This window comes from Leucopleurus acutus, assembly GCF_964270905.1.
Source record: "Leucopleurus acutus genome assembly, chromosome: 14".
Classification (NCBI taxonomy): domain Eukaryota; kingdom Metazoa; phylum Chordata; class Mammalia; order Artiodactyla; family Delphinidae; genus Leucopleurus; species Leucopleurus acutus.
In genome coordinates, this window is record NC_139156.1 from 77,712,775 (window position 1) to 77,731,531 (window position 18,757).

The 18,757-nt window shown below is 44.7% G+C and overlaps 2 protein-coding genes across 3 annotated transcripts in view; both read right to left on the reverse strand.

Moving 5' to 3' along the window:
* Positions 1-11,209, reverse strand: part of RYR2 (ryanodine receptor 2) — a gene marked incomplete at both ends in the record, with an annotated part of 711,173 nt that extends 699,964 nt beyond the window's left edge. For both annotated transcript variants that reach the window (XM_082854592.1, XM_082854593.1), the window contains one exon: positions 11,162-11,209. In XM_082854592.1, coding sequence (XP_082710718.1) covers positions 11,162-11,209 — 48 coding nt within the window. The remainder of the gene's footprint in view (positions 1-11,161) is intronic.
* Positions 11,210-17,716: 6,507 nt separating this feature from the next.
* LOC309971146 (mitochondrial import inner membrane translocase subunit Tim8 A-like) lies at positions 17,717-18,010 on the reverse strand (the record flags this gene model as incomplete). The annotated part of the gene is made up of 1 exon (XM_082853964.1): positions 17,717-18,010. The coding sequence occupies one exon, from the start codon at positions 18,008-18,010 to the stop codon at positions 17,717-17,719; it is 294 nt and encodes a 97-aa protein (XP_082710090.1).
* Positions 18,011-18,757: the final 747 nt, after the last annotated feature.

Sequence of the window (18,757 nt, forward strand, 5' to 3'; positions counted from 1 at the left end):
GGTGGCTATCCCAAGCCAAATAAATGATAGCCAGCAGACCTGAGGCCCTTTCATTTTCCATCACCACAAATCATGGAGGTAGACCAGAAGTCCCTTTACAGTCTGAAAATTCTGCGCCTGTAAATGCTGCCCTCTTCCATGAAGCCTTGGACCATCCTAATTACCAGGCACGGAGCCCTCCCTCTTCAGCATCCTCTCCCACACCAGTTCTCCACCTCATGTTCACTCTCTCCACATTCCCCATCCCACCCACCAGAGACATAAGAAACTCAGGAACAAGCTCAGAGATACTTGGGTCCCAGCACCCAGCCTGGTGCTTGGCACATAGTAGGTAGTCAACAAATATTTCAAAACGAACCCAAAGAAACGATGGATCAAAACTACAGCGATGTATGTTATATATGAAAGTTGTTAAGAGTAAATCCTGAGTTTTCATCCCAAGGCAAAAAAAATTTTTTCTATTTCTTTGATTTTTGTATCTGTATAAGATGATGGATGTTCACTAAACTTATTGCGATAATCATTTCATGATGTATGTAAGTGAAATCATTATGCTGTACACTTTGAACTTACACAGTACTGTAAGTCAACTATATCTCAATAAAACTGGAAAAGATAAAATTAACCGTTCATTTAAAAAAAATAAATAAAAGCAAGATTACTACACACACACAAGAAAAAACTACACTGAGATATCATGTCACACCTGTTAGAATGGCTATTATCAGAAAGACAAGAAATAACAAGTGTTGGTGAGGATGCAGAGAAAAGAAAACGTTGTGCACTGCTGGTGTGAATGTAAACTGATGCAGCCACTACAGAAAACCGTACGGAGGCTCCTCAAAAAATGAAAATAGAACTAACATATGATCTAAAAACCCCACTTCTGGGTATTTATCTGAATGCAACAACAGCACTAACTCAAAAAGTTATCTGCACCCCCATGTTCACTGCAGCGTTATCTACAATATCCAAGACATGGAAACAACCTAAGTGTCCATCGATGAATGAATGGATAAAGAAAATGTGGTATTATATATATGTATACACACACACACAATGGAATATTACTCTGCCATAAAGATTCAAATCTTGTCATTTGCAACAACACAGACAGACCTTGAGGGTATATGCTAAGTGCAATGAGTCAGTCAAAGACAAATACAGTATGATCTCACTTATATATAGAATCTAAAAACAAAACAACCAGACTCACAGAGAAAAGACTGGTGGTTACTAGGGGCGATGGGGGGGCGTGGTGAAATGGGTGAAGGGGGTCAAAAGGTACGAACCTCTAGTTATAAAATAAATTAAGTCCTGGGGACGTAACTTACAGCATGGTGACTATAGTTAACACTACTGTATTGTGTATTTGAAAGTTGCTACAAGAGAAGATCTTACAGGGTCTCATCACATGTGGTAATGGATGTTAACTAGACATTGTGGTGATCATTTTGCAATACATACAAATATATCATTATGTTGTACACCTGAAACTAACATAACTGTGTATATGAACTGTACCTCAATCAGACAGAGAGAGAGAGAGGTACTAAAGCACTCCCACGGGGAGAAAAGAAAGAAAACAGGGCGCTGAAGCGGGAAGGGGTGACACCACAATTCCCTCTTCTTCTTTCCTCGTTCATGCGTCCTCTTTTGCTTGAGTAGGACTCAAGCTAGGCTGATTTTGCGGGCTTTTCTGAGTGATGCTGTTCTCTGTAGCAGCAGCAAAACCTGTGAACTCAATAATAATACCCCATCTTCAGGAAATGATGGCCCCCTTTACTGTCACAAAGAGGACAGCAGTGGAACTGGATGCCTTAAACTTCTTTGACAGCCATCAATCTGAAACAATTCATCCCAGCTTTTTCATTTGTCTGTAACTCAAGAGCAAATGTTCTCCTCATGTGTCACTGCACCTATAAGCCAGAACTTGTAAGCTGATCGTAACTCCCAACTGTGGGCACTGCTTTATGGACGTTTCAAATCATGTCAGATGTGTCCAGAGGTAGAAGAGCACCGAGGATTCAATCCAGTGAGTGTGGGCGACCGTGCGTCTCTGCTAAATGTTTCAAGTACCCCAATCATCCTTCAATATGCTGTTCTTCTCTGAAAGGCAGGGAAAGAAACTGGGCTCTACCCGATGGGTTCATAATTGTACGTGTCCCTGAAGTACTTTACGGTCAAAATTTGATAAAAAGAAATATGGAGTATTATCTTACTATCTTTCTTTTGTGTATGTGTGTGTGTGTGTGTGTCCAAAATTTCTTTTAATGTGAAATAAATACAGACTCTAGTGAAATTTAAAAGAAGTCATATTTTGATCACCATAAACCCCCTGTGGAAAATAAGCGAGCACTGCCTTTAACGGCTAGAAGCGCAGTGTGACGCTCAGTACCTATTTTAACAGGGGCCCAGTTTACTCAACACTAAGGATGTGATGTATTTCCTGGAATTTTTCCTTTTCTCTAGTCTCTTTTTCTTTGTGCTCTCAAAATATATTAAAAATTTCATTAGAAGTGGAACCAGTGTGCCAAAAAGCTTTTAAAATAACAAACTTCTTTAAGGAAAAAAAAAAGTCCTTACCGTAGTAGAAAAAAATAAATTGACCACATAGACTCGTCCTTCCTCCCAGGCTGATGGCGATGGTGGGCCTGGGTCCCTGGCTCAACAATCACACTAAGAAGTGTTTATCCCCGTGGACAAGTGTCGCTCACAACACTGATCAGGAAACTCCTGCCTCCACCCTCCCCAGACCCAGCAAGGCTCCATCATCCTCTGAGCTCCTACAGCACTTTCTGCTGTTCCACTCACTTTGCCCTGCAACTGCCTTAGGTCCCCAGCGAGATTTGAGGTTTTCTTCAGGAAACTGGCAAATACTGATGATCGCTTGGTGACAGTAGGTGCCTGGCCACAGCCACCTAGTGGAGGTCTCACCTGGGCACACGTGTCAGTGGCTCCCACTCTCTGGACAGAACTCTGTTTGGATAACGGGCGTGGAGGTAACCATGTGCCGGTCCTTCTGAACACTCCAGGTCAGCAACAGGGAGAGCTTCAGGTTTCCGCTTCACTACAGAAACATCACTAGAGGACTTTTACTGGGCCACAGGAAGCAGGAAGAACACCTTTTATCTGGGTCAACTATCTATCACATTTTAGGAAGCCCCAGAAATATGGGTCAAGTCTTCACCGGCCCAAGTAGTAACGGGAAGCCAGAGAAGCACTTCAAAGCTGACACCATGGAGAGGAAGACGATCACAGTTTAGCTGCCGATGCTGTGACCCACCAGGATGAGAATATCCACAGACGCCAGCATCATTCACAGTGTGCACGTCCAACATGCGTTCACAAAATGTATTACGTGATGTTCTACACTGTGCTACGGGCCATTTATTTGTCTGTGAACTTCTAAGCAGCCAATTATTTACATGTAATTTTTTTAATCCACAGTAATAGCTTAGGCTCTTGTTACACACAGCACATCGTAGGTACAAAATATGTATGTGTTGAAAGAATAAATATGCAAAATAAGTTGAGCTTCAGCTTCTAGATTCTGAATCTAATGTATTTGTTTGATTGCTTATTACAAATAAACGACAATGGATGATACTGTAAAACAAAACCAAAAAAAACAAAGTACGCATGTCCAGTTCAAGGGCAAGGTTTTTATTACACTCATTCTTCTAAATAGTTTGAGTCCGGCTGACCCCAGGACTCTTAACATGGCAGAGAGCCCCTCAGAGGTAACTAAGTCCCCATTGTACGGTTCCTGAAAGGATTCTTATGGGACCCCGCCAATCCCGAGGTCACACAACCACTGACTGGCAGAGTCCCCGTTCCAATGTTCTTCCCATGATTAATAAAGATGAAAGTAAAAAAAAAGTAATAATTAAATTAAATTTAAAAATAAAGATGAAAGTAAGTGGATAAAACCGCTGCACTGGATGCCCCTGTGATGCCCTGGCAGTCACCTCACCATCTAGAAGCTTCTCACGTGAAGAGTACGGATTCTGATAGGCTTCCCTGGTGGCGCAGTGGTTGAGAATCTGCCTGCCAATGCAGGGGACACGGGTTCGAGCCCTGGTCTGGGAAGATCCCACATGCCGCGGAGCAACTGGGCCCATGAGCCACAACTACTGAGCCTGCGCGTCTGGAGCCTGTGCTCCGCAACAAGAGAGGCCACGATAGTGAGAGGCCCGCGCACCGCGATGAAGAGTGGCCCCCGCTTGCCACAACTAGAGAAAGCCCTCGCACAGAAACGAAGACCCAGCACAGCCATAAATAAATAAATAAATAAACTGAAAAAAAAAGAAAAAGAGTACAGATTCTGACAGGAACCCAGGGTCTCTCCCGGGCAGCCCCAATCACTCAGACTCACTTCCTCCTTCCTTTACCCTCTTTCTCGCCTTAGTCACTTGTCTCAGTCACCTTCCTCTCAGTATCTCCTCACAAGGCTGACATTTTGCAGGATGGGGAACCCAAGTAAGGTGTCAAGAATCAGATTATAGAAGGTCCTGAACCTGGGAGAGAAGTCAGACTGGGTGTGACAGGAACCTGGAACTGAGGAGTGGTGGTGAGAACACAAGGGTATTAGGGGGATGCAAATGGCAGGAGAATTCAAGGGGGGCTTCAGTGGCTGGAGGAGAGGGGAAGGATGAAGGCTAGAACAAGTACTGGGGTACGAAAGAAATCTAAACCTGAGCTAGGTTGCCAGGGAAATCACGATAGGAGATGATGACAAATTAGATACGAAGGGATCAGAAAGAACTAAACAAATGCACTGAGCACGTACCATGAGCCGAGCTCTGTAACAGGTTTTTGCACATAAATTCTATCATATGATCTTAAACAATCCCTCTGAGACGCCTAATATTATCTTTAGGTTTTAAGGAATTTTTTAACATTTTCTCAAGTCCATAAGCTAGGTCCTGGTGGATTCAGGCCTCAGACCTAGGTCTTCTGGAGATGTGGATCACACTGGTGCTTCCAAGCCATGGCCAGCGCAGAGCCACCAGGAGGAGGAGCCACTCAGGGGACAGAATACATGTGTGCTCAGGACAGTGTGTCCAGAAGTAGGAGGGGAGTTAACACAGAGGCCGTGGCAGCTGGAAATGAGAGCCCAAAGGCTGTCAGATCTGGGTGGCTTTCTTCTACAGGAAGAAATGGCTTTGGGAAAGTTCCTGGCATTCCTCTGGCTCCCAGAGCTGGATGAAGCGACTGTTAAGGCTTTTCAAACTCTGTTATTCCAAGGATCCCAGACTTTGTGGCACAGATAAGCTCACGAAGGCAGAAGAGCAAGAACTAGAAATAGGACAGTATCTTTTGGGACAACCAAAGACTAAGAGTAGATGGAGTGAAAAGAACCCCCAGAAAGCATGATCGTCAATGTATAAAAATAACTCAATATATCCTAGCTCCAAAGCCAAACAGAGGAGCTTCAAAAAGGAGAGCAAGATTAGTAGAGTTTCTGAGGGCTAAAGGAATAGGGGTAGAGAGGAATGTTCAGATTTAGCACAGAAGCGAGGCGATCACTGGTAATATCACCTACTAAAGTGATTTTAACACGAGAAGCTAGGTGACAATTACCAGGCAGCTTGGACACAAGCAGTGGGTGGAGACCACATCTGGAGGAGTTGAGCAGCTAGATAATGGTCTCGGAGTCAAACAAAGAAATTTTAAGGTGGGAGAAGTGAGCATGCTTCAAGACCAACCAGAAGGAACAAGTGGAGAAGGAGGCAGAGAAAGGATGGAATGCATGCAAGATTCCAGTCCTGGGCCAGTGAGCAAGTCCTGTGCTGAGCTCTAGGACACACGAGGGACTGCAGCTTTAGAAAGGAGGGACAAAACATCCTCGTCAGCAGCTAGACGGACAAGAGGGTAGATTTACACAGTGAACCCTGTGAAGGTGACGATAAGCATAAAATGGGACAGGTGAGTTTAGATCTACTCTACAAGGAAGAATGGTGTGCTGATGAACTAGCGTTTTGGCAATTCTTCAGAGATTTTTCACACCCTTTGCATTACTCTACTGCTGCTATTATGGGCTGAATGTTTGCGTCCCCCCATGTTTCCTATATTGAAATCCTAACTCCCAAGGTGGGGTATCTGGAAGTGGGGGAGGTAATTAGGTCATGAGAGTGGGACCCCCATGAAAGGGATTAGTGCCCTTATAAGAAGAAACACAAGAGAGATGATTTCCCTTTTGGCCAAATGAGGATACGACAAGAAGACAGCCATCTGCAAACCAGGAAGGAGCCCTCATCACACACTGGATCTGCTGACACCTTGATCTTGGCCTCCCCAACCTCCAGAACCATGAGAAATACACGTTTGCTGTTTAAGCCACCCAGTCTGTGGTATTCTGTTATAGCGGCCCAAACCAAGACAGCCACTAACCTGGAGTGTGACACTGGGCCAAATCATTTCACCTCTCTGAGCTTTTCCTTATCTGCAAGATGACAGGGGAGGGAGACGCAGGAGTAGACAAGATAACATTTTCCAAAGGTCTCAGATAACATTTTCCAAAGGTCTCTTCCTACCCAAATATCCTAGAGTTTCTACATGTGCTTTTTCCTTCTAGCTGTTCCACGCCAGGCTCTACATCTTTTCTTTGCAATTATAATTGCAGACCACTTTTTTCCTTATTTCGAATGCTTCCCTAACACCTACTATCACACCATGCACATAGAAAGTGTTTGACAAATGTTTTTCTAAATTAACAAAAAATCTCCGTAATGTCAGAGTTTCAGGAGACAAATGTGTGCCTCATCACATCTTCTTCTTCCCCAAGGGCTATTTACAGAATCACAGTCACCCAGAAGTTGTAATCCTTTCTCTGGTAACTCAGCCTTGATAAAAACACTTATCTAAAGCCAAAGGACAAACAAGATGGAATGTCAAATAAATTAGCGCCCTAAGTGTTTCAGATCCTGCCCTTCCTGCCAATGTGTACACACTAATTTCTAGATTAAGAAAAATACATGAAAAAATAAGCCTGGGTGGGCTTTCCATCAGTTCCTTGAAAAAATACCACAGTGCCTATCTATCAAAAGATCCTCATGCCTTCAGTATCAGGGGAGCAAAAAGGGCTCACCCAGAATCTTTTCGTTTGTACTCTGTGACATTCCTACGGCTAAGAAAACTGATTGTGTCCCCTGTTTGTCTCCTGTGAACCAAAAACATGCTTCAGCAGCTGATAAAGCAGGCTTTCTCTCCTGGAAAGGACATCATCCTAAGATCTGAGTTTTAGTCTTGGTTCTGCACTGCTGAGCAACTGACTTGGTACAATTAACCTTCCTGGACCTCTACAAACTGGGGTTACACATTCCAGCCTGATCTATTTCACCGTGTTGTGCAGTGCCATTTATACTTTATGATTATTACCATTAACTGCTAAATCCTTTCTAAGATGCTTCCTATCAATAGCAAGCAAGATGTGGAAGCACTGGGAAGAAATGTACGGTGAAACAGTTCACTCTGCAAAGGAAGGCCAGAGGAAAGCTCAAAGCATTCCTATCGGAATAATTTTTGCAGCCAGGACTAAGTTTGAAGTCTCAACCTATGCATAAATGCAAAATTACATGACACATGTATACATGACATGACACATGTATTACATGACAGTATATCGCCAGAGTAACTTCACTGTGCTTACACAAATGAAAGAAAGGCAAAGTACTTAGAAAAATCAACTCCAGACAAAGGTTATTTTACATCATGGTTTTCTTAAAGTCAAGGAATTCCAGTTCATTGCTATATTGGTAAGTTAAGGACATTTTTAAAATAAAATAAACAACACATTCCAAATCACGGATATGTTTGGAAATGACAGTGAATAAATCCGTTATGGGCTGAAGGCATATTTTATGATAGGATTCTTCTAAGTGTCCCAGCACGTCCAGAGTTTACACATATGTATTCTTAATTTCTCTCAAAGATAAACACATCAGGGACTTCCCTGGTGGTGCAGTGGTTAAGAATCCACCTGCCAATGCAGGGGAAAATGGGTTCGAGCCCTGGTCCGGAAAGATCCGACATGCCATGGAGCAACTAAGCCCGTGCACCACAACTACTGAGCCTGTGCTCTAGAGCCTGAGAGCCACAACTACTGAAGCCCGCACGCCTAGAGCCCGCGCACTGCAACAAAGAGTAGCCCCCACTCGCCGCAACTAGAGAAACCCTGTGTGCAGCAATGAAGACCTAACGCAGCCATAAATAAATAAATAAATAGATCGATTAAAAAAAAAAGATAAACACATCAGAGTGGGCCTGCTTCTAGCTGGTGGGAAAGCTACTGAATGGAAGATGATCTTTCATCTATGTAACCATTTGAAAGGAATGTTAGCAAACTCACAATTACATAATGGAAAAGAGCTGGGAGAGGGACCAGCAGCGGCTAAATACAGTGAAAAGACCCTCATTCACAAATGAAGAATTAAGTCACAGCAGCAGACATAACTCACGGACACAGTTCATTAAAGATTTCACCTCTGCTTCCCTTGACAGTGATTACAAACCTCTTCCAGAAGAATGAAGAAGAAAACTTCCTGTGGACAGAAAGATTCCAAAGATTCTTCAGTGAGCTGCGATGCTTGAATAAAAATCCAAGAGACTACTTAAGGTGCTCTACTCAGAATATATGAAATGGCCAGTCAAATTCACCATTATGGCCTCTTAATGACTAACACTTTTTTTAAGCACAACAGCTTTATCCATAAGCTGTAACCGTTTTACGTAGATGTACAGGTTGTTAATACTCCCTGGGCTACTTAAAAAAAAAAAAAAAGAATTAGAAGAAGAAGAACCTCACACTGACAAGACTGGACGCAACAGAGGAAAAAAAAATGCTCCAGGAAAAAAAACACAGATGGATTTACCACTAAAAACTACATCCTCTCCATTCCTAACTCCATTAACATTTCTGAACCAACAACATTCTCGGGTTAAGAGAATAAAATGGAAAGGAGCAAAGGCAGCAGACAGAGGAATAGTAAAGGGTTTGAGAATTTCTGCACTGAAACTGTAAAATACAGAGGGGGAGGCATGTTTTCCTCTTAGATGTTCATGCCACACCAAAAAAAAACTCCCCTGCTCCACCATGCTACTTCCTTCAAGGTCATTTATCATCAGCACAACAACCTACGGATGTTTTATTAAAAGAAAAATCCCAGCCCAGGGTTGCCAGATCTCTACCCAGGAGCCACTTATCAAAGGTGTCACTGGGGCTGACAGGCAGCTGTCCAGGGCCACAGACTTAACATTACTTTATATGTACAGAACCCCATCAGCAAGCACATTAGCTCGGCCCCCATTAAGTATTCTGATAACACCACCTCCACGAGCTCAGCTTAACATTTAAGCCTGCAGGAAGCCCTTGAGTGCACAGAGCCTTCCAAAATTTTCTAGCTAATTTTAACCCTATGGCATTTGGAAAAAAAAATGAATTTAAGAATTACACAGCAACTAAATATTTTATCCACCCAAACAAAAAATGTCATGGTACTGAGAAACATCTTTTCATAGGGCTTTTTATTAGTTATTTAAAAACCATATAGACAGTTTTCCACTAAAAAAAAAAAAGTAAACTGTATTCCTAGTAGGCTTACAATATTCCCCATGAGCAAGGTTTTGGTGAACTGGCTCTTCAGAGTTGGGTGGTGGACCGGTAGTACCACCAGCAGCACATGTAATGCTGCAAGATGCGCAGCTGGTAGGTCAAATCAGTCGCCATCTGATGCGTACCCTGGATTTTATCCTTTCGAAAGGCTCCCCGCCCTACCCCCGCAAAGCAAAACTGAGTGCCAAAAAAAAAAAAAATTAGAAGAGCAAAATGGAAAAACTGGCCACTTACAAATGTTCTTGGACAAATGTACTGTTTTCACTTGTTCAGCCCCCAAATGCGTCATCTAGGCTACTTTCACACCTAAAAGTTGCTATCTGGTTAATATCTCAAAACGTAAATATCTCTCTTACTTTCTGTGATTGTGGAGGTAACTGTAACTGGGCAGTGGCAGCTTTTTCACTGCTGGGGAAAGAAGAGCCAGGAGAAGCTGCAGTCCTGGGGGTGGGGGGGATGATGACGGGGAATCCTGTAAGGGAATATCCTTCAGAGAGGAGGGTACAGGTGCAGGGAAAGGAAAGACCAAAAGGATGCTGCAAACGCTAACCAGGTGCTCTTGACAAGAAGTTATGGCATTTTGTTTTGCCAAGGGGCTCTCCAGTCCCAGCTTCGAGGTGAGCAAAGCCTTAGCCTGAGAAGTACCTGCAGCGTTCGAACAAATGAGCGACAGGAAGGAGCAGTGCCAATAGGTACTTACGGAGAAAAAACTGTATTAGAGTGGAGCCAACCTTCCCCTGCTGCCACCCAGTGTGGAAATTCCGGGCAGCCACCCTGCCCTTACCCACACACACGCACACACTTTGCTGCACTCAGCGTTCAATAAGCCAACATTTAGAGAACGACACGTTCGCGTTGTCCCCCGCCACCCCCGCGCGCGCGTGCACGCACACACACACCCGCTTCCCATCCCTTCCACGTTCTGCGAGCAATCACAGCACCACCAATGGCCCCAACCCCAGGCACCGCGGTGTCCACGGAGGCGACTCCCCCTCCCCTGCGCAGCACCTCGACTTGGGGGCACATCCTGCCCCGCCTCCCCGGCCCCGGCCACGCCAAGTAGGCGAATCCCTGGGTTGCGTGATGGCGCGCGGGTCAAGCCCGAGAAACCGCGCCGCGGCGGAATTCCGGGCGACTGCCCGCGTCCCCGCCGGCCCCCGCGCCCCACGGGCCACCGGGTCTGCACCTGCCCCTGGCTGCCCGGAAGATCCCAGCCCCACCGACCGGACAGGCCCGACCGGCCGCCCCCGCGTCCCCCGACTCCCGCAGCTCCGAGGCGCCCCGGGACCCAGCCCGTTTGCCGCCCGCCCGCTCGCCGCGCTCCGGCCGCGCTCGGTCCCCGGGCTTTACACACGCGCGCACGGACACGCACCCTCCCTTCCCTCGCCCCAGCACGCACACCTGCGCCCCCTGAGGGGTGCCCGGCTCCTCCCGCATCCCCGGGGGCAGCCGCCGGCCCGCCCGCGTGTCCCACTGCCCGGACCCGGTCGGTGGATGCCCTGGCTCCCCCTGCTCCCCGGGGAAGCCGAGACGCGCGGCACTTACAGTTCGCAGGAACTGGATCTCATCCTCGCCCTCGCCCCCATCGGCCATGGCTCCGCGCCTTCTGGCCGGGGCAGGCTCCCGAGCCCCGCGGAGCCCGGCGGCGCTGGCGGCGGCAGCCCCTCGCGCTGTCTCCTGCTGCCTCTGCGGCGGCGGCGGCGGCTGTTGCTGCTGCTGCCCGGAGCTGGGGGCGGGAGGGGGCCGCGGCTGCTGGGCGCCGAGCGCCAGGCGGTCCCCGCCTGCAGAGCGGAGGAGGAGGCGCGGGCGGGGGCAGCCGAGGCGGGAGCCTCCCTGCGCCGCACTGTGCGGGAGGAGAGCGACCTGGCCCGGAGGACGAGGGCAGGCGGCCCCGCAATCCCGCCGCCCCTGCTTCGCTCGTCCGGCCTGCAGCAGGCAGACCGCTCTGCCCCGGCTCCTCCGAGCGAGTGCGTGGAGCCCGCGGAGCCGCGCTGAGTGCCGCGTTGGGGGCGGGGACTGGGGGCGGGCGGGCGGGCGGGGAGGAGCTCGCCGGCTCCCCTCTGCTGCAGGTAATCCGCAGCCCGCTCCTCGGGGCCTCCAAACTCGAGGCCCAGCGCCGCTTACTGGCCGCGCCGGGTATCGCGGCCGAAGCGCACCCGACGAGCCGGCAGTCTTCCACCTGCGCCCTTCTGTTCCCCTGGGCTGCTGCACCTGCCCCTTCTGACCTTCGAAACCTGGGCTCGGCATTCCTTTCTCCTGGAAAGGGCTACCGCGGTAACTTCCACAGCACTTCGGATCGCAGGCAAGAATCATCTTTCACCCGGATGCCCGGAGTGAGTCACCTCCAAGTAAAGGTGACACAACACATGGTATTTTAAACTTGGATTACCTCTGTTCCTAATCAGCATGAGAATTCTTCAGTACCTAGTGCCGGTGCACCATGCTTCTCACAGATCAACCAAGCAAAATGCATGGTACGCAGAACTTTAACCAATTCATTCAACAAATACATGGCGAATGCCTATGCCAGACACTGCAGTATAAACAGACCGGAGTTTATACTCTAGATTAGAAATGCAAACCTTAACAAGGACTTGCGATAAAGGATGGGATGATATCAGTATGAATCATTGAGGCGGTCTAAACTCGGACTATGGTATCTGCTGTCCTCACTATAAAGCCGTTTATTTCTGAAGAAACTCGAGCGTTTCACCACAGGTATCAATATCTAGTTCCCGCAATCCTCCGTGCAGTTACCCTCCAAGTTGCCGTGTAACAAACGGCTGTGACTAAGAAAATGCAGGGTCTGAGACAATTTGGATAAGAAAGCACTTATCTCTTGCTCCTAGTGCACGACTCGTTCATTTAAGATACTTAAAAATAAGGATATGCAAAACAAAAGTTGCAAATGTCAATCCTCCGAAGATGCAGACACTGTGAAGGTTTTTCATCAATTTACCTACACTGCACATTTTGCAGCATATAATTAGTTATTAAAATCTGCCTGTAAGTTCTATGCACCTTAACGTCTTATTTTCAACTTTCATGAACTTTATACTTACCGAGCTAGTTTTGCATATTTCCAGCCGAATGAATAACATAAAGAATATGCCTATAAATACTGTCCCTCCTGGTGAGACTAGTAATGGTCTGCTCTATCTTATGATAGTAATCATCTTACCAAAGTACTTGACATATTCTTGCATATTGATCCATAATGACTAACCGACTCTTAAGGCATAGTTTACATGAATTTTTACTCCTAGGAACCACTAAATGAGCAATCAGGGATCTCAAAGTCCCCCATGAGGAAGGGCTTTATTCTGAAATTGATTCTTCATTTTATGTTAAATAATTTGATCTTCCAAATTTATGACATATCATATTGTCCCCTTTCCAAGTATTTTATTCTTAATTAAAACAAACATCTGTACTGTATGTGGAATTACTCCCTCCTACACATATGTTAGGTAAACTATTATAAAAACTCTAACTCACCAGGTTTTCGTTTTGGCATTTTAACTAGGCTGTAAACTTTTCTAACAAGAGCTATATTTGGTATTTTATTAATTCTCTCAACAGAAGTGATATATAATGCTAAATGGCCTAAGTACCCAATGATTATTATTCACCATATAGAGTCTTCGACAGCAAACAGAGAAGAGGATGGTTACAAAACATACCATTTTTATGGACTTTAAAACACAAAAATAGGTCTTCCCTGGTGGCGCAGTGGTTGAGAGTCCGCCTGCCGATGCAGGGGACACGGGTTCGTGCCCCGGTCCGGGAAGATCCCACATGCCGCGGAGCGGCTGGGCCCGTGAGCCATGGCCGCTGAGCCTGCGCGTCCGGAGCCTGTGCTCCGCAACGGGAGAGGCCACAACAGTGAGAGGCCCGCGTACCGAAAAATAAAAACACACAAAAATAGAATACTGTGAGGTTTATGGACCTCCAATCTGTACTAAATATATAAAAACATGTTTGAGAATGATACATATTTATTTTTAAAAGGAGAACTAAAGCAAATATAGCAAGTGGTTTAACACTGGTGGTGAGTATATGGGTGTAATATTATTGGGGGTACTCTGATTTTTTCATATATTTAATGATTATAAAAATTGAAATAATTTTTATGAGAAAACTACTAAAGCTATTAAAAACTATGGAAATTTTTTACTCACAGTATTTTTTAAGATTTGTTCTGGCTGGTGTCATTTATGTATGATTTCCTAGTCTCTTCTTCTGATGAACAACTGTAGCAAGAAAAATTGGTTTTGACTGAAAAGATCATAGAATGATAGAATGAGAACTAATCTCAATTTTAAATATAATTTTAATTGAGAGAAACAAATATAATTTGGATACAGCTTAAAGTTTCTGTTTCAAGTCTTTAATTCTTATTATAGTCTTAAATTATAAGGGATTAGCAAGTACACATTTTCACAGACACAGAACTCTGGTTCACAAAATAGAAAAAATATTTTGTTTATTTAGAACTTTCATAAGCATCCAATACTTGATATCTATGAGGTTTGTAACTTTTACAAAATATTTCTTTTTTCTAAATGCATATTATATATAATAGTCTACTTTGCTTTTTGTTACTGAAATTTATCATCTTAATATTGCTTTATTGGAATAGGTGTTGTGTTTCCCATAACACTCCATTTCAGGACTTTACTAATCATAATATAAAACAGTTTAGAGGATGATATTTCCATACTTTTAGTCCAAGTTTGTGAAGTGTTTTTCTTTATGATCCATTTTATGTCATGCAAGAGAGGGGAAAAAATCATATTTCTTTTTATTTTTTTAATTTTTTAAGATATTTTTTCTACAGTCACCTAATCAAGAACGGGCCAGCAGAGCCCACTGTTCACTTGGCAGAACTTTAGACATCCTTAAAGGAGAAGAAATTGAGACAAATGTAAAATTTTTCATTTTGCCTTCCAATTTAACTAAGTTCACCGGTGATGTACACAAGCATTAGAAAATTAACTTCTTCTTCAAGGTTTCTATGAAAGTCAGCTAAAATACTCAGTGTTATTTTAATTCAGCTTCTTTCCATTAAGATCACATAAGTTAAAGACCTTAATGCGGAAGTGAGAGCCTCTGGGATTGTCAGTGGATCATTATAAAATTACTATTGGAGAAGCCCTCGCATCTAGAGATTAAGCCCTTTCCGCGTTAACTCAGATTTCCAGTTTCAGTATTTCCAGGGAAGGTTTCAGAGCATTTCTTCTTATTGCATTTCAGAACTTAACAGACCAAAATTTCAGAAAATCGCCGTCTTGTTTACATCTTTTATTGTATGTATTCTAAAATACTGTAGTTACAATGTACACCTGAACTAAAAATAAACACCGGTAGATCCCAGGTACTCACCGCAAGCTGGCCCCCAGGACAACAGGGCTGGAAATAACGTCAAGGGTCACGATGATGATGATGATGATGATGATGATGATGATAATGATGATGATAAAGGCTCACTGACTATTTATTGCACTCCAGGCACTTTATTTTTATTATTTCTTTTCATCTCCACAGCAAATGCCATTTTAGAAAAAAAGAGACCAAGACTTACACAAGATTACTCAGCTGCTGAGTGGTGAGGCCTGGGTCTGAAGACGCCAAACCTGAGCTCTTTATCACCGTTTTGTGCTATTACTCCTCCCAGACCCCAGCAAGAAAAACACAAGAAGAGTCTAGACTAGCAGGAACTAAAAACAAGGCTCTGGCAGCCGCAGGAGATTGATTGCTGGTTTCAAGCCAACCTTAGGAGTCCTGCTAGCTCTTGGAGTGCCAAGTGAGTTCTGGAGAAGGAGACAAGGATTACTATAGCTCAGAAATAAAATCTAACTCATGGGATTTCCCTGGCGGTCCAGTCGTTAAGGCTGTGCGCTTCCAATGCAGGGGGCACGGGTTTGATGCCTGGTCGGCGAACTAAGATTCCCACATGTTGCCTGGCATGGCCAAAACATTTAAAAGCTTTAAAAATTAAAAAAAAAATTAAAATCCAACTCATGCCCTCCTCCATAGTTTGGATTCTTAGGGGAAATCCATTTTTGCAGACTTGAACGTTATTCATCACTACCTCATCAATTCCGTAGATTGATCTTAAAATTACAATCTAAAAATTATGAAGGCCCAAACTATAATTAGTCTTCTGATATCCAGGGTCAGGACTGAACTGAATATAGATGACAAAAGTGAAGGCGATCTATCTTTGGGGGTCAACAGAGCCCTTTACTTCACAGAGAGCGTTGACCCTACGTAACAAAAAGTTTGCTAATTAATCACCTTCTCTACTGAAAGAAGTGTGCCTGAGGAGGTGTGGGCTCCCCAAAGACATTCCTAACCCAAATCACCTCAGTGTCTTCACAAGTAGGTCACTGTGACTATCACATACCCCCTAAGGCATATCCTCCTCCTGGTTTGACTATTCATATTGTACCACAGCTCAGATCCAAAACCTAATCATCCTCTTTGATTTCCTCCTAGTATGGGCTGAATGTCTGTGGGTCCCCAAAATTCATACACTGACACCTAACCCCCAAATGATGATATTTGGAGGTAGGGCCTTTGGGAAGTAATTAAGTTTAGATGGATCATGACGGATGGATGGATCATGTGCCCATGATATGATTAGTGCTCTTATAAGAAAAGGAAGAGGGGCTTCCCTGGTGGCGCAGTGGTTAAGAATCCACCTGCCAACGCAGGGGACACAGGTTCAAGCCCTGGTCTGGGAAGATCCCACATGCCGTGGAGCAAGTAAGCCCGTGTGCCACAACTACTGAGCCTGCACTGTAGAGCCCTCGAGCCACAACTACTGAAGCCTGTGCACCTAGAGCCCGTGCTCCACAACAAGAGAAGCCACCTTGGTGAGAGGCCTGCGCACCACAACGAAGAGTAGCCCTCGCTTGCTGCAACTAGAGAAAGCCCTTGTGCAGCAAAGGAGACCCAACGCAGCCAAAAATAAATAAATTAATTTATTTTTTAAAAAAAGAAAAAAGGAAGAGGGGGAAAAAAGAAAAGGTCATGCAATTACACAGTGAGATGGCAGCCGTGTACAAGCCAAAAGAAGAGTATACTCAGAATGAAAACTACTTTTCAAGCACCTTGATCCTGGACTTCCCAGCCTCCAGAACTGCAAGAAATAATTTTCTATTGTTTAAACTATCCAGTCTATGGGATTCTTTTTTTCTTGTAGAAGCTTTTATCTCAGTGATTAAAAGAACACAGTAAATGGAAACTATGCTGCTTTACATTAGGCATGCACCTCTACCTGAAACTGCTGTTAGTTTTTGACTGGCCTAAATCTTTATAACTTATTTTTTCATTTAGGCACATCTTTAAATCTTTTTGGACCCTGACATACAGGGTAAGTTAACTTCTTCCTTGTGGCAGTTTAGTATGAGAATTATGTTCGCTGGCTGGATTCCTTTAACTAAAGGCCTCTAGACTCTCAGGCTACCTGTACTAGCCCAAGACTGGACTTTACATATAGATATTTAAGTGAATCACAGTATAAGGGAGGGAGATAACCTAGAAAGGTGAAATGTACTATATGAATACTCCATACATTTTTTTTCCAGCACTGATAATCAAACACTAGATAAGAAGGCCTACAGTCAGGTACCAAATTACTCTTTCCCCCACTGCTGCGCTTTCTGAGAGACACAAAGATGTCTATCGATCTCTCCAGAAATCTGAAAGGAATCCAACAAATAACAGATTATTACCTATGTGGTCCCACTATCAAACTATAGAGCAGTTCCACTATTAAAATTGTAGGGAGCAGTTAATGGGACTATGAGGAAAGCATCGTCCCACATACAGTAATACACATCTAGTAGAGTCTTCCATTCATCTGTCAATTGTTTTCCCAAGATTAGCATTAAAAAACACAACCCCAAACACATTTGACCCTCAAACCACCCCCACACACAAAAATCGGTCTTTGTTCATTCTCAGATGACAGGATGTCCCAAGAGTGACAAAGGTGGGAGCCGATCCCCCCACAGCCTTTTCTTCAACCATCCCATCAACTGCTCTTCATTTCTTGAACTACCTTCCTTTTCCAAAGAGGTCATACTCAGGTCAGTCAGAAAGGCTTTCTGAGAAGACTGGCTTGGATTTCCGGGTCTGTTCCAGTCGATTCAAGATGAATTGGCTTGTATCAATGAAGCGCTCAACGCAGTTCACGAAACAGGCCTCAGCCCGACTGTCCAACTTTGGCTCAGGCTTGTCCATGCACTTTTCCCAACAAAGTTCCGTCATCTGGTGCACCAGCTGCTGGAAGCGCTGCTTCTGAGTCTCTACCTCGGTGAAATGCTGCAGCTGAGGGTCGACCGAGCCCAAACCCGCTGCGGAGGAAGACGAGGAGGACTCCATCTCAATGCGGCCACGCGTGCCGAGACGAACTCCGCACCGACTCACCGGCCTTCACGTGTCTCCGCGGCCCTCTAGGATTTTTATTAAGGCAGCTCGAGCAGACTAAGGTATTCCCTTACCTTCATCACCCAACATCAGTGTCTTTTTATGGGTAAAAAGATGCCTTCCTGATTCTTGTCTTTACATCCCAAATTGTTTCACTAACTTTGCAACCAATCTTCCTGGCTTTTGTTCTTTACCACTGTGAGTCATCTTCCAGACTCCCACCAGAATAACCTCATATAACAATGTTTCCATCTTGTCACTTCCCCGCTGGGTAAGAACTGGAGCCATTGAAGAATGGTTCCCAGACACTTACCATATTGCATTCAAACCCCTCAGCCTGGCATTAGAGGCCCACTGAGACAGAGCCCCCTGCAAACCTCTTCAATATTTATTTCCAAGGACTCCCTTGTTCTGGCTCCAAAGCAAATCACTGTTTCCCAGATAATATGTATGCATTAATCGGCCATGGCTTTTCTTATGCTGTTTCTTCTGCCAGCTAGGGCCAGAAAATCCTGTCAAAATCTGTTCCACCCTCCAAGGAGTAATTCAAAACCTACTTCTGGGATTTGGGTTACTCTCGCCAGAGATTCTCTCTCCTGGGAATCACAACTCTTCATCCTATATCGTCCAGGATTATAGTTATGTGTCTAAGGATAGTATACCCACAAAGGCACTAACAACCACCAAGAGGCAGAGACAGTG